At 54.7% G+C, this 20619-nt stretch overlaps 1 protein-coding gene across 4 annotated transcripts in view; it reads left to right on the top strand.

The window, feature by feature from the left end:
* Window positions 1–20619, top strand: part of GRIP2 (glutamate receptor interacting protein 2) — a 93685-nt gene that overhangs the window by 39243 nt on the left and 33823 nt on the right. The window contains exon 1 of one of the 4 annotated variants that reach the window (XM_058725880.1): window positions 13305–13437. The exons of the other annotated variants lie outside the window; for them this stretch is intronic. Coding sequence (XP_058581863.1) covers window positions 13398–13437 — 40 coding nt within the window. The 5' untranslated portion in view covers window positions 13305–13397. Of the gene's footprint in view, window positions 1–13304; window positions 13438–20619 lie in introns of those variants that run through there. 4 annotated transcript variants of the gene reach the window in all.

The following is a 20619-nucleotide window of genomic DNA, read 5'->3' as shown; positions in this document are numbered from 1 at the left end:
TCCTGTCTTGGGACCGCCTCCAAGGGAGAAGTCCCCTACCCCGTCAAGGCTGTTGTCCTCCTCTTCAGGTCCACAGACCCTGAGAACTGGTGGGATCCTCCTAGGCTGGAGGGATAGGCAGATATATCCCGGGCTGTCCTCGGGTTTTGGAGAACAGCCAACTAAATACTATGGATCAGGCTCTGCCCCCTTGGAGGTGGAGAAAGTACTTGCATTAACCATAGCCCACCTGGATTCACATGCTATCCCCGTTCTTCCTTCCTGTGCAGCCCACTCAGAACCTCAGTTTCCTCTTCTAGACGATGGACCCAGGAAAGGCCACCCTTCTGAGATTGCAGTGATGATTGGGAAAGACTAGCGCAGAGCCTGGCACACAGTAGACACCTGGTAATTTTGAATTTCACGTAGCCACTCGCTTCCTACTCCCACCCCAGCCATATTCACACCACTGACCCCAGGGTGGTGTCTGGGACCAGCAGACCTGTAACAAAACAGAGGGGGGAGTGCACCCCAATTGGGGGCACACGGTGTGCTGGCGTGTGCCAGGCTCCTGTCTGACATCTCTCCACTTCTTTGCCGGGGGCTCTGTCAGAGGCACAGAGAACTTGTTTTCATACATTTGTGAAAATGTAAAAGCTCAAGGGAGAAGGATTCAAGGGGGGAAGATCGGAGGAAGGGGAGGTGTTGCTTCAGTTTATGTTTCCAAAGCATTTTTTTTAATGCCTAAGGACACATCTTCCCACTTCTAGCCAGTATTTTCTAGTAGGCCTTCCTGTTCCCCATCTTTTCTGGGTAAGACCCTTAATTAAGTTCTTTACCCTGTGATTGTTTAAGGGTGGGGGTCTCTGGGCCTTGCGGCCAGATGAGAGCCCTCCTGTGTCCCTCAGACTGGGATTTGAGGCTTTGCTCACATTTGTGAGCTGTACTCCCCGCCCAGGCCGGGACTGGAGACAGGAGGTGTTCAGTCCTGACTCAGCTTCCCCAATTTTGGTCAGGGTTCCAAGGTGAGGGGAAGCACCTAACGTGCATGCACAGATGGAAACACGGCCCTGCTCCATCTCAGACAGCCCTGAAAGTGTCTGGATGTCCGCATCTGGACAGTGAGGAAACGGAGCCCTCGGGGGTGGGGAGGGGCCTGTGGCGCTGGCCTGACTCTAACATGCATGTCCTGGACCCCAGTGTCTGCAGAGGACGCAGACATTCCCAGGCCACTGTGCCTTCTTTCCTAGCCTGGGCATAATGATGGCATCACCCCAGAGGATTCTGGGCTATCAGATCAAGGTTTCCTATGGGGCTATGCTTGGGCCTTTGCGGGCATAAAATGGTCACGTTTGATTCAAAGAGTGAGGGATTTTGTTTGCTGTGTGTGGATGTGAGGGAGGAAAGATATACAGAGCACAGGCTCTGGAGCCAACGGCCAGGGATTTATCCCAGCTGTGCAACTGGGCCTAGTGGGCCTCAGTTTTCCTGTCTGTAAAATAGAGTTAATATTAGAGCCTTCCTCCTTGGGTAGGCTACAAGGACAACTGAGGTGAAATTTTCAGAGTGCTAGGTGTCAGGGCCCCCGAAGGAGATCACTTGCAGTTCCTGACCCAGAGGGCTTGGGGGAGGAGGAAATGATATGTAGATGATGTTGGCACTTCAGTGGGATTGGGTGGGGGCGGGGGTGGATGGGTCCACTTGGTACCTGGAGAAGAGAAATGCTTTTGCTTGAGCGAGGTCAAGGAAATCCCCCCTGAACGGAGTTTTTAAGGATGAATAGGAGTTTGCCAGGCAAAGGGACTAGCCAGCACAAATATCTGAAGCTTCAAAGATCTGCCTCAGGGAGCTGAGAACTTTGTGAAGAGTGTAAAGAGAGAAGGGAGCCAGGGTGGAGGAGGCAGGAGGTTATGGAGTTTGGACTCTGTCCAGAGATCCGTGGGAGCCATGGAAGGTCCCTGAGCAGGAGAGAGGGGAGAACAGCTTTTTGTGTTAACATAGGCTCTGGCTACAGTGCAGACTACAGGTGACGATGCAGGGAGGGGACTAGGGTGGGGTCCAGGTGAGAGGTAGGGAGCTAGGGCTCTAGGGTAGGTGGAGTTGATGGATGTTGAGGCAGTAGACTATGCTTTGCCATTCACGATTTCAACAGGTATCTGTTAGCACCTGTTGTGTGTTAGAACTACTGTTCTAGGCCCCAGGGGGACATACGGTAGGGAACTAGATCGACCTAAATCCGGGCCCTTGTGGAGCTGACATTCTAGCAGCGGGAAAGCGAGGAAAATGTATGGCGGTGATACGTGTGTGCAGAAAAATAAAGCAGAAAGAGGGGATGGGGTATGTGGGTAGTGTGTGCGGTTTTAAGTGGTGTCTTCAGAGAGGGCCACACCTAGAAGGTGACATGAGAGCAAAGCCTTTATGGAGGTGAGGGAGGCCACATGGCTATCCAGGGGAGGATGTGGCAGAGGCCACAGCCAGTGCAAAGGTCCTGAGGTATGAACATGTTGGTTGTTCCCAGGCTGGCAAGGCTAGAGCAGAGGGGCTGAAAGAGGACAGAGGGTATGGGCTCAAAGAGGTTCTGAGCAAGGGCGTTATTATCTGGCCTCCCAGGCCCGGGTGAGGAGAGGGGATGTATTAGAGGAGCAGTGGGCAATTTTTGGGATAACAAGGTTATCCCAAGGTTAAGGACAGGAATCCCTGTTGCTGGCTACATGGCACCTCCTGGGCACAGGGAGGGACTGTGCCTCACCCTCCCGAGCTTTCTCTGCCTGCACCCCCTCCATGGTGCACATCTGTGATGAATTATTTACTCCTTCCTTCCCCTCTGTAATGAGGCTCTCTATCTCGCCTCCACATCCGGCTCCTGGCATTTCTCACAGTGCAGTAGCTGCATTGGGGTCTCACATCTGATTCCCAGTGGGGAAGCCAGCCCCTCCCTCCAGCGCCTGAACAGCTCCCGGCTCCTAGGCCTCTGCCCTCCTCCATGCCCAGACTGGGGAGGGCACCAGAAGTTTAGATCAACTGCAGTGTCTCAGAGACCACGGATTTCTTTTTTTATCAAGAAGGCAGAGATAAAGTGCAAACCTCTGGTCCTGTTCTTTGTTCCCCAAGCATTTACTGAGCACTTACTGTATGTCAAGTGCTATGCTGAGTACTTCACATGTACTTTCTTATTTTCACAACAACCCTGTGAGTTATGGTATAAGTTGCCCCATTTTGCAGGTAGGGAAACTGAGGTCCAAAGAAGAAGTGACTTTCCAAGGTCACACAGCTAGGAAGGAGATGGTGGAATCTGTGCCCTGCCCCTACCCCCCAGACAGTCTGACTTCCAAGCCCAGATGTCTCACCACAGGGGCATTTCTCAGTGGTCAGTTATCTGGCCGCCCTGCCAGCAAGAAGGGACCTCTCTGTTGCATTCCCAGCATGTGGCTGCTGGTCTGTCTTCCCCAGGCTCCCTCAAGGTTCTCCGCCCTCCCTCTGCTCCCCCTGCCCCAAGACAGCCCTGTGGAGACAGCATTGGTGCCTCCCCAAGATTGCCCTTCCAGGCTAAGTGGCCCCATTTCTCAGGGTCTCTCACCCCTCCCCACCTGGTCACCATCTCTGTCCATGTCCCAGCCTGTGTGTGTCCCTCTTGCAGGGCAGATCCCAGAGTTGAGCCCAGGCAGGGTGTGGGGAAGTCTGAGCAGAGGCAGAATAGCTGGGCCCTTTCCTGATTCCGGGCAGTGAACCGTCTTGATGGCACATTCACCTTGCCCATGTCACCCACCAGAACTAGTGCCAGTCTTGTCAGTTAATGTCCCAGCATTGTCTCCATTTGTCAGCTTGAATGGTCGGTCCAGTGGGACCATCTGCCTGTCTTAATTGCCCGGATAATTGTGAAAGCTGCGGGCCCTGTCTCCCTTCCTGGGGAAATGGCCTGATGGAGCAGAAAGAACATCCATTAGACAGGAGACTGAGGCTGACTCTACTTTCTGGGGTCCTTCAGCGGGTGCTTGCTCTTCCTGGCTTCAGTTTCCCTTCTGTGCCCCCTGCTGTGCTCTCCAGTGGCTGGAAGCCCCCTCACTGCCTTCCCCCCATCCACCCATTTGCTCTCCTTGGGCTGACCTTCTGTCTCCAGCCCCCACATTTCGCCGTCTTGGCCGAGGTGATGGTGACTCATAAGGAGATGTGTGGGCAGGTAGGCGGGCCAAGGGAGGCCACACACTCAGCAACCTCTCACAGCCTCACAACTGGGGCAGTGGGTCCCTGTGGGTGACCTTGGGGAAGGTCCTTGCCACTTGCTGAGTCTTGGTGCCCCGTTTGCAGAATGAGTCTGTTGAGGAAGGTTTGTTTGAGATTTGGAAAAGGTTGGGGATCCTTGAGTCTCAGACAGAGACTGGGGTGAGGGGGTCCCAGGTTAGCTGAGGTCAGAGCTGAAATAGCACCCAGAGACCACAGGTCCAACCCCGGCTCCAGCCCATATGTGCACCCCTATTTTACACATGAGTGGGTTGAGGCCACTTTTGCTGAAGGTCACCCAACCAGTCAGAGGTAGAGTCAGGACTTGAACCCAGGGCTCTGCTAAGGCTCCCATGACACTACTGCTGGAGGAGGCAATGCTAACAGGCTGGGAGGGCAGTCTGGAATGTTCCTCACCACTTTGGTGTCAGGCTCATCTGGGGATAGATGGGCAAAGAGGGTGGGACATCTGGTGAGTGGACAGAAGTGGGATCTAGAGGTGCCCGAGGGCATGGGGAACCCAGATGAGGCATCAGCAGCTGGCGGATCAGGGAAGGCTTCCTGGAGGAAGGGACAGTGGGCAGCCTGGGGGACTTGCAGCATTTGGCCAGGCAGGCAAGGGATGAGGGAGGGGGCGTTCCTGAGGGACCATGAGTGTGAAGGCTGGGAGGTGGAAAGGGCTCAGGGTGTGTGATGCTGGGGATGGGGGTGGGCGATGCTGGAGAGGTAGGCAGCCAGTTCTGGACATGGTTTGGCAACCTCCCAGTGGTTCTTCCTAAACAGCACTGAGGGGCCGTGAGCCGTGGGAGGCCTCAGCTGGCAGGCAGCAGGCACTGGCCCAGGAATCTCAGTGTCAAGCCTTGTCCTCAAACAAGTGGCCCACCCCCAACCCTGCAGGGCCCCCCCACCCCACAACTCCCCAGTGGGAGAGCTGCTGCCCGGATCTCCTGGGATATTCATGAGCTGTGTGGGACCCTTGGGTGGGCCTTCCCAGATCATCACCCTGCCTGAGGCGCCTCATCAGCCCCTGCCTCCAGGGTTCTCTTTCAATGTTCAGGTCCACCAGGAGGCCACGAGATAAAATGAGGCTCTCACACAAAGCCCTTTTGAGAACGTGTGGCTCCCGAACTGTGATTAAGGCTTTGGAGCCAGACACCTGCATTCCTCAGTCTCTTGCCCCTCTGGACTCTAGTTTCCTTATCTGTGGAAAGAGGTGATTATCCCAGCCTCGTGGGCCTGGTGCAGACACACTGGAGGTAAAGGCTTGCCGAAATCCATAGGGATTGAAGATGCACGTGTGAGCATGGCCCCAGAACGCTGGGATGTGTGGCCGCCCACTCATTCCAGCCACACACCCAGGGGAGGCCCTCGGGATGGGATGGTTGCTCGTGGGACCATGCGGTGGAAGCCACATCCAGATCCTGAGCGGTGGCCTCCCTCTCTTGCCAGGGCTCAGAGGCCATGGCCCGGGTCCAGACAGGGCCCTTGACTCTATGCAGGGCAGTCCTGGGGCACGGGGTCTGGGTGCCCCAGGGAGCCACAGGAAACCACAGGGAGGCAGGCTCCAGCTCAGGATAATGGAGCGACTCATCCTTTGACTCTTCAGGAGTTGGGTGGCTGCTTAGGAGGTGGTGAGCTTTCCATTCGTGGAGGTATACTAACTATATCAAACAACAGAAAACGTTTCTGTGTTGATGTGTTAGAGGGGATGAATTATTGCTTTCTTTTCCAACATAGCAATCTAGAGATTATGCCTAATCACCATTTGTTTTTCATTGATTTATCCTAGCACTTACTGTGTGCTGAGCTTAGCCCTGGATATAGGTTTGAAATCAATAAGCAAGATAGCCAGGGGCCCCTGTTTGGTGGAAAAGAACAGGTGAGCAAACGCATCGGTGGAAAGACTGGGAGGAGGTGAAGGGGACTCACCTGGTGTGGTCAGGGTGGGCTTCTTGGTGGAGGCAGCATTTAGGTTGGGCTGTACAGATTTTCATCTTTAGATGTGGGGAGAGACTTCTAGAAGGAGGGAAAGGCCCATGTAAAGGACCCGAGGAGGGAGTACCTGATTCTGACAATCTGTCCCTTGGCCTGTACTAGCTAGAGTCCTTGGCCCAGTCCCTCCCTTCTCTCTGGACCTCAGTTTCTCCTCAAATGGGAGCAGCAGGGCTTTTGAAAGGTTCTGCAGCACACTAAACATCAAGTGCTTGGTATCCAGTAGGTGCTTTGTACATGTTAGACCTTTTTTTTCCTCTGGGGCATATGCATTTGGACAAGGGTAATGCTTGACCTAGAACGTGGAAGGTGGGATTCCAGGCATAGTGCTCGCCACAAGGCTGAGCCCCAGTTCAGTCTCCTACTCCACTCTGTCACTCGAGGGCACAGCTTGAGGGCGGTGCCTTCCCCTCCCACATCCTCATCAAATACAGGGGGTGTCGCTGTAATCAGGCTCCAGTGTGCAGAAGCTCCACCCGCTGCTCCTGACAGCTTGAGACCATTCTTCCCTAAGTGTCATGCATGTGGTGGCCACGGTGCCAGGAATGCCCCATTCAGTGCATTCCCTCCTCCAAAGCAGGTCTCTGTGTCGTTGGGACCCAGCCCCACTTGCCGGCCCAGCCCACCTGCTCTTTGGGGTCCTCTGACCCCAGCCATGCTGGTTGGTGCCTTTCCCTACATATACTGTGCACCTTTCTATCTCCCGCCCTTTGCCTAGGCTGTCCCCTCTGTCTCGAATGTCGTTCCTGCCTCATCTGTGAGTGTCTGGTTCCTTTGTCCCTCAAGGCTTGGCTCAGACACCACCTCTACCAGGCAGCTTTCCCTGACTCCTCCTCTTTGGCCCCCTTTGCTATGTTTGGGCCTATAGCAGATCCTCTTTGGGTATAGTTCCTTCTGCAAGAGATGCTGATGTTCTGACATCACATGTGACGTTCTTGGCATGGAGTAGGCCCTGCGTGAGCAGTTGCTGGGCCTTGAACCTGGTCTTTTGACACCCAGCCCGGGGTTCTCCCCGGGGCAGGGCAGGGAGGAGCCGTTGCCAGGGTGGCATTGACCTCCTGAGGTTGGAATGCATAACACTGCTCTTTCCCAGGGCTAAGCCCTGACAACTTGCCCATTTATTTTTATGTTTTGCCTTTTTTAAAGCTTTTTTTTTAAAGTTTATTTATTTATTTTGAGAGAGAGACAGAGAAAGGCAGAGAGAGAGAGGGAGAGAGAATCCCAAGCAGACCCTGTGCTGTCAGCACAGAGCTCAATTCGGGGCTCAGGCCCACAAACCGTGAGATCATGACCTGAGCTGAAACCAAGAGTCAGACGCTTAACCGGCTGCGTCACCCAGGTGCCCCACGTTTTGCTCCCTTTGCTTGAAAGGCAGTGAGAGGGCAGGTGGGCAGAGTCAGAGCGGACTCTGTGGGGAGGAGCATGACGGGGGGTGGGACTGAGGTCAGCTGAGGCCCTCATCCTGTGCAGTGACTCTCTTAGCACCCAGTCAAGTTAGTTTTCTAAGGCAGTTATCCCTTTCTCCCTCTAAACTCTTCAATGGCTCCCCAGTGTCCTCAGGAGAGACGCCGGGGTTCCAGGCTTCCTGCCTCTAAGGTGCCTTTCTGCTTTCCTCCCCTCTTGTCCCCACCTCTGCCCCATGCCATCCTGACCCTGCAGCCCATTCCATCTGGCCACCATTTGGAATAAGATCACAAAAGACCCTGCTAAAAACCCTTCAGCAGCTCTCCTCATGCCCAAAGCAGAATCTTGACTCCTCGTCTACCCACCAGCCTCAGCTGCACTGGCCCCTGATGGCTCCCCTTCCCCTTCCCATCCTTCACCTCTGCCTGAACAATACCTGCCCTGAGAGGCTCCCTGACCCCCCCTGCCTTGTGCTGTCCCGGCTCCCCTCAGCACCATCTCATTATGTATCTATACTTGTGTGTTTTTCTCCTTTGACCTCTGCCCCTTCCCTGAACTGGCAGCCAGAGAGGTAGGCTCTACTCATATTTTGTTCACTGCAGAAAGCTTAGGCCAAGCTTAGATTCTAGCAGGTAGTGGGTGCATGATAAATACTCGTTGAATGCGTGAGTGGCCAGAGAGACAGGGCAAGGCTGTGATCACCCTAGCTACCTCTGTGGGCCCCGTACTTGACAGTTTTCTAGGTGTTTTGTTTATTCACCGAGTTTCTCACAAGAATCCTTTGAATGGACAATCTCATCAATACTTTAGAGGAGGAACCTGAGGCTCAGGGAGGCCCTCTGCACAGTTGTGGCCTCATGTCATGTTTTCCAGGAGGGAAGCCATTGCAGGTGTCGGGAAATACAGAGGGCAAGAGGGAGCCTTAGGGAGATGCCCTACTCACAGCCAGGCCTGGGCTGGTGCCTCTTGACCCTCTCCAGTTAGGAGATTCCCAGAGACTCCCCAGGGGCAGCAGCGTGGCCCTCCCCCTTCCCCCACAGTCCTTTGTCCTTCCTGTATCTCTCTGGGCTGGGGAGAGGGCTTCTGAGTGTGCCTTTCTCAGGGGGCTTGGGGTTGGGGTGTTGGTGCAGATGGCATCAGGAGTACCTGGGTTCAGATCCCAGTTCTTCCTTCCCCTTCTGTGTGAGTAAGAGCAAGGGGCTTCCCTTCTCTGGGCCCCTGCTTTTCTTTTTTTTTTTTTTTTTTTTTTTTTTTTTAATTTTTTTTTTTTCAACGTTCTTTATTTATTTTTGGGACAGAGAGAGACAGAGCATGAACGGGGAAGGGGCAGAGAGAGAGGGAGACACAGAATCGGAAACAGGCTCCAGGCTCCGAGCCATCAACCCAGAGCCTGACGCGGGGCTCGAACTCACGGACCGCGAGATCGTGACCTGGTTGAAGTCGGACGCTTAACCGACTGCGCCACCCAGGCGCCCCTCTGGGCCCCTGCTTTTCATCGCTGAAGTGCAGGTGTGGATGAAGTGAGGAAAGATGTATACAGCGTTGAAAGTCAGGCCCGGCACACAAAGTCTCTGCACCACCTGGTTCTGTGGTTCCTCTCACATCCCAGAGCCTCCCCCTTCCCTAGTCTGAGCACACAGCCTGTCGCCCGGGTCCCCTTGGCTGGCATGCCGCTGTGCCCTCCACGGCTGGAGGAAGGCTGCGGTGAAGGGTGCTGGCAACCGGCAGGTGTCTGGGGCCACAGCCTGGGAGCCGCCCACCGACGTGGCACTACCCCCCGAAGCTCTCCCTAGCCCACCCTGGAGTAGCTGAGGGACAGTGGGGGTGTGTGTGGAACAGCATGGCCGGAGTGGGGGCTGCGGCCAAACAGCACCTCCTAAGACGGGGGTCACTCGTGCCTCGCCCGTGGCTGCTGGAAGGGCAGGCTGGGTCTCAGTTTCCCCAGCTGTAAAATGGGGACCCACCTCGTGGAAATGTTTACCAACCAGGCAGGGGGCCGCGATTGTCCTGGCCTGGCCTCTGGGGTGGTTTGAGGAGAGGGGGAGGAAGAAGCAACAGAACAGCAATAAAGGGTTTATCTGTCTTGTCTTCAAATCGCCGTCTCTGCCTCGTTCCCACCCAGACTTCATTTCCGGCTGTCCGTCGGGGAGGGTGGTGGTGCTGGCGCGCTTGGTACAGCTCCCCTGTGGTTATGGTGGACTCAGCCCCGGGGTCTGAGAGGAAAGGTGGAGGCTGGGGTCCAGGCTCCCACTCTGTGCTGGGGGGGGTCCCCAGACACGGCCCCATCTGGGTCTCGGTTTTCCGTCCCAGTTGTGGCAGTCACCGCTCCTGGGTGGGCGGGGTCCAGGGGTGCCAGGAGTCCCGAAGGGTGTCCTGCAGGGACAACCTGACACGCCAGAGAGTATCATGCCAGTGGCACCCTGTTAAGAGACACTAAGAAGGGCCCCGCAGGCCTGGCTTCGTGTAGGGAAGAGGTCGTGTGTGCTGGACAGTCACAGTCTGCTCAGCCCTTCCAAGTCTCTTCACAGAAGTGACTGGCCCGGAGTCACATCGTTCAAGGGTGGCAGAGCCAGAACTTGAACCTGGGCGCACCTGACCTGTGTGCTCAGCCACCTCCAAGTTTTTCCTCTCTGGTCTGTTTCACAATGTTGGTATATGAGAGTCTTGGCGGGAAAGTGGACGGATAAGTGCTTTCTGACTTGTTAACATGTGGTCTCCCTACCCTAGGGGGTGGGTTCTATATGGCGAGGAAGCTGAAGTCCAGAGAGGCTTGGGCGCATGCCCCAGGTCACACCGCAATCCATCCTCCAGTTGTCTTACAAAACCTAAGGACGTGCGGGTGTCAGGGCCTCCGCTGACCGTGGAGGGTCTGCCCACCGGCTCAGTGGCCCTGCCACCTCCCCTAGGTTGTCCAGTCTTCCTGTCTGCCCATTCACAGTGCTGGAAACATGACTGGGAGCTGCTGCCGGCCCGGATCCCTAGCAGGCCTGGCTTCTAGCCACCTTACACACCCAGCAATCTGTCCCCTTTTTCCTCTGCTTCCCTGAAGTTTGGCAGCGCTCATTGGATGAGAGGGGTCGTCTTTGGAGCAGGACCGACAGCAGCTTCGCCTGCTCTCAGCTCCCAGAAGGGACCCTTGCTGCTCACTGCCAGGCCCCCCTCCCTTGTCCCTCAGGTGGTGCCGCAGGTCTGAGGTCCTTACAGAGCCTTCTCACTCCCTTGCTCTATAACCATCCTTGGCTCCCGTTGCCTACAGGATGAAAGCCAAACTCCTAACAGAGCACTTCTCAAACTTCTATGTGTCCCCCGGGGAGTTTGTTCAAATGCAGATTCTGATTCAGTGGGCCAGGGTGGGGCCTGAGAGTCTGCATGGCTGAGGAGCTCCCCTGGGAGGCCTTAGTAGACCCTTCACGGCCTGGCTCCACGTGCACTTCCTGTCTGGTCCCCTCACTTCTCACCCAGGATTGCATTCCCCGACACACACCTGCAATGGCTTTTCCCTTCTTGGGCACATTCCCTCTCATCTTTCAAAGTCAGACTCAAAACGCTTCCTTGGTGGAACCCCAACAGAGCCAACTGCTCCTCATCTGTACTTCTGGAACCCTTTACTAGCCCCTGAAATCCTGAGAGGCACACAGCAGTGACTTTCATTCTTTTTTAAAAAATGTTTAAAGTTTATTTACTTATTTTAAGAGAGAGTGCAAGTCGGGGGCACAGAGAGGGAGAGAGAAAAGCAAGGCTTTTCTCGAACTCAAGCAGGGCTCGATCTCACGAAACCGTGAGATCATGACCTGAGCCGAAACCAAGAGTCCGAGGACTCTTAGGTGTGAACCTGGCTCCACCCTCATAGCTGGGAGATCTAGGGCAGGTGACTTAACCTTTGTGCCAGATATTTATTTAAACCCTGCCTTGTTCTAAAATGGACCAGCACTTGCTTCCAAACTCACTCTTGGATAAAATCAAGTGGAAAATGTGCTCAGTGGGATGGCAGGGACAGAGGGCAGAGGGAAGACACTGTTTCCCACCTGTCTCCTGGTGTCTCGGTCCCCAGCACCTGGCACAGCGGGCATTCAGAAAAACACCGCACGGAAGCTCTCTCATAACCCACGGCGTGACCTTTCCAGGAGCTTCTCATCCACAAAAGTAAATACCAAAGGAGCAGGAAGAGAGATCGCCAATCTTCATCGCTCATTTAAATGCATCTGTGTGGCGAACAAATATTTTCTTACAAGAAGGGACGGATGTAGCTCTAAAGGCTTGTGCACCATGCAGTTGGCCCCTCAGGGAGCTGTAAATAAGGGGTGAGGGGAAGAGGGTGAGAGTCTGTTAAGGGCAGTTCACATGCTGAGAAGGGCCACGTCCCTGCCTGGTATGGAGCTGGGACTACCCCAAGGTGTCCCTTAGTGTCCTGCTCATGGTCATTGAGAGCCTTGTCCTGACTATTGCTGGGTACCATGGACCAACCTGAGAGCCTGCACCCCCCCTTCCCTGCCTGGCTTGATTCTCCCAGCAAATTCCTCCCAATTCAGACCCCCCTCTCTGACCCAATGCTCACTACCCCTTCAATGGCTGAGACCTTGGCCTCACTTCTGGCCCAGTGAGCTTGACCTGGAACCTGGACCCTGCCCCCTGGGGTACATGTGGAGTCACCCTAAGAAGAAGGCAGCCTTGGGAAGTGGACAACGGGAAGGAACCTAGAAGAAGCCTCCAGTCCCCAACCACGGTACTGTACATTTTCATTTACTGCAGGACACAGAACAAACTGGAGCTCCATTTGTTTCTGTGTATCCAGGAAACTCTCCATGGGAGCTGGGACCTCATCTGTGTTGCTCTCTTCTGCATTCAGCAGGAGTTAGGCATACAGGCTATTGACACCCTGTGTCCCTATCGCCCACCTTTCTTCCCAGCACCTGTGCGGGGTCTGGCCCTCAATAGGTGCCCACACACACTGGTGGGATGAAGCGCAGAAGCAGCTGGGAGGAGGGGCCTTGTGTGTCCATCAGGGTTGGCAGAGTCAGTCCTGAGCTAGCGTGGAGGAATGTAGGAGTGTGCAGGGCTGAGGCCCAGCCGGGGCTGGAATTCTGACCAGCTGCCCCTGCCCATCAAGCCCAAGGCAGGCAGATCCTTTGCCCATCTTACTCTGTCTTCCCCAAAGGCTGGGGGAGTGCTCCATGGGGCAGGCTGCTGGGCTCATCCTCCCCAGGCCCTCCCTTACAGAAAAGGAAACTGAGGCCTGGAGGAGGTAGTTGGAATGTCAGTGGAAGAGCCCCAGGGGGCTCTGAGCTCAGGGATTTCTAACGCTGAGTCCTGCAAATGCTCTTTGGCATATGGCTGCACTTTATCTGGCTTGTGTCCTGGGATTCTGTACGAGATTCTGTTGGAATCTGCTACTTAAAAAAAAAAAGTTTGGAAGGCACTGTTCCTCTTTTCTAGATGGAAAAACTGAGGCCTGGGGAGAGCAGTCACTTACCAGAGTCCTAGAGCAAGTTAGGAACAGAACTGGCTCCAGGGGTCCATCTGCTTGGGGACCCAGCGGGAGGACCCAGACATGCCATCTTCAGAGATCCTCACCCAGACTCCGACTGTGGGCCCCGGGGGGTGTAGAACCACATCCAGGAGCCAGTCATACAGTGGCCGTGTCCCCTTTAAGCAGAGAGCCGCCCGCTGCAGTGGGTGGACTCGGTGCCCAGCCAGTGGGAGCTGTGAGCTTCCCTCCCACAGCCCCTCCCCAGGGAGGGTGAGGGAGGGCTGAGCAGCGTGGCTCCCGAGGGAGTTGGTGGGCAGCCGAGGAGACAATAGCAGACATGCTGTGTGGGCTCAGCCGGGAGACCCCTGGAGAGGCGGGTGAGTAATGGGAACCTGTAGGCAGAGTGATGGGACTGAACCCTCCGGAACTGCTGCCCAGAGAAGAGACAAGGATGGCCACTCCCTGGAGACCCAGAGCCCCGAGAGAGTGCAGGGCTGGGACACCCAGCCCCCGGTGGGCCCATGAGAGGGCTGCTGTCCTGCAGCCAGGGACTGAGTCCCCCGGGCTGTCCCCTGTCCCGCACAGCAGGGGCAGCAGGCAGATCTGGAGTTCCAGAGGGCAGCCCTCAGCCCCTTAGAGGTGCCTCAGGGAGGTGCGTCCCCTCTCTGCATGGGCATCAGCTGGTGGGAGTGAGCTCCCGGCCCAGAGATGTGAGAGCAGAGGCTGAGCTCAGGGTGGTGTAGAGGGAGCTCCTACAGTAGGTGGGAGGCTGCACCTCCTGGCAGGAGGCAGAAGCCCCGGCCCGGCCCAGGGTCTGGCTGGGGAGCCCCGGGGCCCTGGGAATGCAGTGGGGCAGGTATCACACAGCTGCCACATTCCTAAGTGGGCCCAGGATGGGCACTGTGGGAGGGGCTCTGGAGCAGACATGGTTGCTCCATCTGTCCGTCTGGCCGCCTGTCTTTCCAGCCTTCTCCTGCCGGGCTGCCTTCCTAACCCTGCTCCTGCCCTACCCCCTGACCCCAGCCCGGGCTTATCAAGAGCCGGGAACCGGTCATCCTTCACTCAGTGCCCTGGGACTACCCCTGTCAATCCCTTCCCGCACTCAACATACTCTTAATGGTACCTCCTTGAAACAGTTCCGAGGGTAAGGGCTGTGGTCCTAGTGGACCGATGGAAACAGGCTCAGAGAGGGGTGGTGGCACACCCAAGGCCCCACAGCTACAGTGCAGTGTCCAAGCAGGACTAGCCCCAGATGACTTTTATGGCACAGCTACCTCCATCTTGCTTCCGAGGGCCCAGTGAACTTAGGCTCCCACCCCGCCCCCCATGGCAAGGGGCAGGGACAGTGTCACCCCCTGGCCTCCAGATAATAACATGAATAATGTAGCTAATAGCTGTTGAGATCTTACTCTGTGCCAGGCTCCGTTCTAAGCTCTTTCTGTGCATTTTCTCATTTAATTTGCACAATACTGTGAGTTTGGTACTATTTTTCTCTCCATTTTCCAGCTGGGGAAACTGAGGCATGGAGGTATTAAGTGACTTGTCCAAGGCTACACAGCCAGAAGTAGCAAAGCTGGGATGTTCCCCATGTGGTCTGCCCCGGCTTCCTCCTGGTGACTACACTGTAAATGGAGGCATTGCTCCCCTGGCCTGGGTATATCTGTCCTCTTGACCTAAGGCCCAGGTGAGTGGGGTGACCTTGTCCTCCAGTGATCAGAGCCACAAGTGCAACAGCGCCCTGGAGACCTCCCCTGGAGCACTGCCAGGGAGGTTGTCTTCCCTCACCTCATGGGCCTCATGGGCCTCATGGGCCTGTGGCCTCCACCTAGGCTCAGGTCTCAGCATTGCCTGCCTGGACCTTTGCCCCAGTCTCTTTCTTGGCCTTCTAGCCTCCACCCCACTTTCCCATCCTGCCCTAGGAGGGAACTTTCTAAAACTCAAATCTGATCACAGCTCCTTATGTTGGCATTCAAGGCTTATCTTGGCATCTCCCTGGCTTTTTCTCTCTCTGTTGACTTATTGGACCCCCATCCTCACCACAGCAGCCCCCACCCTAGACTCCTTCCCAGGCCACAGAGCCTCTTGAGTACACCTGCCACATTTGATGTTCAGCACTAAGCCTTTTTTTTTTTTTTTTTTTTTTAGAAAAGTCGAAAGGTGGAGCTTGGGTACAGTGGGATCCAGGTGCTCAGTTTACATCATTAGGACTCTGGGTCTCTGCTTTGGTTTAGGCAATCTTCATTTCCAGGCAGACTCTTTCCTTTCCTTGAGGTGCCCAGAGGGCCCCATAACCTTTGAGCTTAAGGTGAACCAGGTCAGTCGTCTCTAAGGAAAGAGAACCTGTTTCCAGTAGTTCCAGCAAACATCCCAGGGCCAGCTCTTGTTGGCTCAGCTTGGATCACATGCTCACCCTTGAACAATCACTAGGCCTCTGATTGGCTGGCCAGGCCTGGTCGAGTGGCCTCCCCAGGAGCAGGGGAGACAAGGATAGCCAACAGGTGGCCACTCCATACACCCTGCACATTTTGTAGGGAAGGCTGGGCTGTAAGAAGTCAGGCCACTTTCAGAGCTCCTCAGTGAGAGCCTGGCTTGGGGCTGGGGTCTGTGGAATGCACTACCCAGTGCCCTTTCTCTGCCCCTGATGGACTCCTGCCTGCACATGCCCTGGGAGCCTCGTTCACCACCCACTAACCCTAAGCCCTTGCGGAAAGGGATGTGACCAGGGTTGGGTGCACTGGAGGCCTGAATGCGGATTTTGGCAGGAAGCCCCACCCCCAGCCCTCCCAGTGTTCATTCCCCCTCTGACTCCTGGCCACAAAGTGGTCTTTGTTCCCAGGGCCTCTGGGCCTCAGTGAGTATCGCTTGGGCCTGGGAAGGCTCAGGCAGGGTATGCATGTGTGTTGTAGAGATTGGGAAGGGTAGTCCTTCTGCTGTGGCCTGGGCTGCCCACTCCTCTGAGGGGCTCTCACCATCACTGCCTGGATCCTCTGTCAGGCCTCACCTCCTACTGCATGGCAGGGGCTATGGCCATGGGGCAACCCCAGGCCCTCCACCACAGAGGCCACAGTATGGATCCAGGGAGGCCTGGACTGGCATCCTCGCTCTGCCTCTTCCGATTCTATGACTTTAAAAATCTCATGCCACCTCTTTGATCCCCATTCTCCTACTCTGTAAGTGGGAATTGAATTCCAGATTATTTACTGAACACTTACCGTATGCCATGCTTTCCTTCCCGGACACAGCAACCAAACGCCAGCCCTTTGGAGCTGACATCCTAGTGGGCAGAGAAAGATAGTAAATGAGATCACTAAGTTTTTACAAAAGTGAGATCTGTTAGATGGTGTTGAGTGCATGAAGAAAGATACAGAGTAATGGAGGTGTGGGAGGTGGTGGTGGGGTGCAGGGTAAGTTCAAACAGGCTGATTGGGGAAGATCTTCCTGAGAGGATGACATTTCCACAAGTTGCTGAAGGAGGTGAGGGAGGGAGTTTTGTGGATGTCTGGGGAAGTGCATTCTGGGCAGAGGGAACAGTCGGTGCAAAGGCCGTGGGGTGGGCACAAGTCTGGTGTGTGGAACAGCGAGAAGACCTGGGACCTGGAGTGGAGGGAGCTGGCGGAGGGACGCGTATCATCTGGCAAAGTCACGGAGGCCGAGGGACTGTCACTTGTGGCAGGAACTTTTGCTTTTACTCTTCACGGAGTGAAATGAGTTTTTATTGCTCTAGGCAGCCACCGCCAGGAAATAAAATGGTTTCATTGGTGACTCCCCAAGACTGTCATAGGGTAGGAGGAGGTAGGAGGCTGGAGGGGGCCCATGACTAGGAGCTTAGGAGCTGTGTAACCCTGGGTAAGTCCCTTAACTTCTCTGTGCCGCGTTTTCCTCATCTAGAACATGAGGATAATGGCACCCACCACATAGGATTATCGTGAGGATAAAGCGGTACTAATTTTTAAAAGTTTATTTGTTATTTTGAGAGACAGAGAGAGAGCAAGCAGGGGAGGGGCAGAGAGAGAGAGGGAGAGAATCCCAAGCAGCACAGAGTCCCATGCGGGGCTCGAACTCACAAACTGTGAGATCATAATCTGAGTCGAAAACCAAGAGTAGGATGCTTAACCGACTGGGCCCCACCCAGCGCCCCTAAAGTGGTAATAATTTTAAAGTTCATAGAACACGGCTTGGGTTCAAATCTTGACCCTGCTTCTTACCATTGGAAGTCAGGTAACCTCTCTGTGCCTCAGTTCCCCCCTCTGTAAATTGGGAATAACGATCATACCATCTCAGAGGGTAGTGAGGATTAAATGAGACGATGCTTATAACGTGCATAGCACAACACCCAGCACTTCATCAAAAGGAGTTGCTACCATTATTAATCTATGAAAACTTTTCTAACGAGGTCAGTAGCGGGGACAGGGAGAGAACTCCCGTGTTTCATGGCTTGTGTGTACCCTATAATGTTAATTAGATTCCTCATACCAACCCATGAGGCGGGCCCTTGCCCCCCACTGTGCAGAGTAGAAGCCTGAGGCTCAGAGAGGAGAAGTGGCTGGTCCTAGATCCCTAGCCAGTGGGCAGCAAGGTTTAGAATCAGACTCTGAAGTTGGCCTAACTCCAAAGTCCATCCTTCCTTTTTCCATCGGACCAGCCATGCCTGCAGAGGTGGGAACAGCGGAGCTGGGGCTGGTAGATCCCCGGTGGCCTGTGGGAGCAGTGAGCGGCTGCTGCCCCAGGGTCAGCAACGGGCCCCTGAGTACTGTACTTGAATGCAGTCAACGTTGGGCCCAGAGGAAAGTGGGGTCCCCCTTCTCATCAGTGCGGGGCTGGGCTGGCCCCGTTGGTGGCTGGGTGTCACGCAGTCATTTCCTGTTCCCCCCAGATTGAGCCTCGGAACATGTGCTTTCTCAGTGGCCCCCCCTCAGAGGCCGAATGCTCCCTCCTGGAGACCCACAGAACCAAGCTCAGTAGGCTGAGTCTGCCGCCCCGCCCTCCCGCGCCCCTTTCTTGCTTAGGCGGGATCCTGGCACAGGCAGCCTGGCCAGGGGCAGACTTCCTTTGCCCTTTGTCAGAGCTCAATAGCTCCCTGGGGCCCCAGAGAGACAGGGATAATGAAGGCAAGTTAGCAAAGCTTTCAAGAGAAATAAAATAAAAAAGAAGCCCACCCACCCGCCCCTGGCTGCAGCGTGGGGCCTGGGACCAGGTGTATACCCTGCACTGGGCACTGCGTGTCCTCGCTCCCTTCTGCTCCCTGACGGGGCCAGCCCGCATCTGCTGGGACAGGCTGGCTTCGCTGCGGAAATGCATTTCCCTCTGAAGCGAGTTCTTACAGGACGGATTGACTGAACGCAAAAGCTCATAATTGCCCATTGCTGGAAGGAGGAGACAGGAAAAAAGAAACACGCGGATAAAAATATCTCTGTTTTTATGCACGTTTCCAGCTGAAAATTGGTGGGAAAGATGTTTTTGAAAAGCCTTCATCTCTAGGCATATAATTACCAAGTCCCAGAACAAAAAAAAAAAAAAAAAAAAAAAAAAAAGCGGGAGAGAGTGAGCACGTTGTGCTAGGGAGGAGGACAAGGGTCTGAACCCCCATAGAATTTTCTATAAATAATTCCCTCAAATTCTCAAGACTGGCTTGGCTAAAGCCAGCAGTGGGGGGATACACCCCCATTTTATGGATGGAGAAATAGAGACTCAAGTCACGCAGCCAACTGAAAATTCTGGCCTTGCCTTGATTCTTGGTTTGAAGGCTGCCTCGGTTTCCCCCCACCCTGGATGCTCATGAAAGTGGGGCACTGTTGCTGAACAGGCATCAGCAAATGTTGTCGCATTTCTCATGGGTGCCTTCCTGAATATGGTACGGGGTCTTTGCTATCCAGGAGCCTCTTACCCAGCAACTGGCTGCCTTGAGTGGCCTCAGTCTCCAAGAGAGGTCATCAAGGCCACACACTAAAATGCACATGCCTTTTCTAGAGAAGAGTCTCTCAAGTCCCAGTTTATTGCCCACTGACTCTTTGCACACAGTCGTATGAATGTCAGTTCACAGCACACCTGCCAGCCGGAAAAGAGATGGCTCACAGCCTGAGCCCAAAGCCAGCAAAAGAATTGTAGAAGGGAGGGAATAGGGGTCGCTCAGGGTTGAGACAGGTGGTCCTGACACCTCTGTCCCAAGGGGGTCATTGTGGGCCGATGTGGCCCCGTATGGTTCAGTGGAGCAAAATCTGAACATTGGGGTGTTACAAAGGGAGGAGAGGCCACGTGGAAGCCACATGTGGAGACACCCCAGGACATGGGTTTTCTCTTTGAGAGCCAACATCCTGCAGCCTCTGCTTCGGAACCCAGCATTTGGGGACTCCACCGTTCCTCACTCTAGGTTTCTAGGTACTTTGTTTTTGATATCAGGGCCCAGAACACCACCTTAAACCGACTGTTGTTTCATACTCCCTTCTTGGGGATCCTGCTGCACTGAATTTGGTGAACTTGACCCTCTGCTTTCCCCGTCCTTTCCTTAAGAGATAATCTCTCCCCTCCCCGCAACCGCCTCCCTGGAATCAAACCTGGAGCCGGCAAGCTTATCTCGGGTCCTCCCAGGACAGCCCAGGAGAGAGGGATTTTCCAGTGACAAGAATCTCATTTGCAGGAGATAAGACCAATTTTAATTCTGGAATTTCCCACAATGAAATACCAGAGATGTTCACTGTCACAGAGTTGATAGAAACCAGTCTTTTTCATTTTATTAGCTCAGAAACATCTTGTTGAATCTAAATGAAGTGCAAATTAGGGAACCGTTATGGGAGGCATTATACTTAATGGTGTGTTGCCTCAATTGGTGGTGGCTTGTATGAACAAGGGCCTGGGGGATGAGGTGGGGGCAGCTAGTAAGCAAAGCTGCTGGGGGCCCAACTGCAGGGGCCCTGGAAATGGTTTGGGGCTCACCTGCTATCTGATTTGTTATTTGCCACCTTCTGGCAAGCAAAGGGAGCCTAGCCTTGGTCTGGAAAAGCAGAGCGATGGGGGAGCTGGGTAGTTTCTCTGTGGCTAGAGCTGCAGGTGGTGAAGGGGCTCACCTTCCTGAGGTTCTGGCTGTGCTGTGACCCTGACCCAGCCCCAGCCTGAGCCCCACTTTGACTCTAGAGCAGTGATTTTCAGGGGGAGGGGGTTGGGTGGGGGCACTATTGCCCCCTTAGGGGACATCTGGCAATGTCTGGAGTCATTTTTTGTTGTTGTGAGTAGGGGTGGGGTGCTACTGGCATCTAGTGGTTAGAGGGCAGGGATGCTGCTAAACATCGTACAGTGCAGAACAGAGCCCCCCCCCCACCATGTGGAATTATCTAGCAAAAAAAACATCAATAGTGCAGAGGTTGAGAAACCTGCTGTAGTTCGACTGATTCTTTTATTTTTAATGTTTATTTGTTTTTGAGAGAGAGAGGGAGACAGAACGTGAGTCGGGGAGGGGCAGAGAGAGAGGGAGACACAGAATCCGAAGCGGGCTCCAGGCTCCGAGCCGTCAGCACAGAGCCCGACGCGGGGCTCGAACTCACGAACTGTGAGATCATGACCTGAGC

This window comes from Neofelis nebulosa, chromosome 4 (genome assembly GCF_028018385.1).
Source record: "Neofelis nebulosa isolate mNeoNeb1 chromosome 4, mNeoNeb1.pri, whole genome shotgun sequence".
Taxonomy (NCBI): Eukaryota; Metazoa; Chordata; class Mammalia; order Carnivora; family Felidae; genus Neofelis; species Neofelis nebulosa.
The sequence above is the reverse complement of the archived record's forward strand: the minus strand, read 5'-3'. Positions and strand labels throughout refer to the sequence as shown.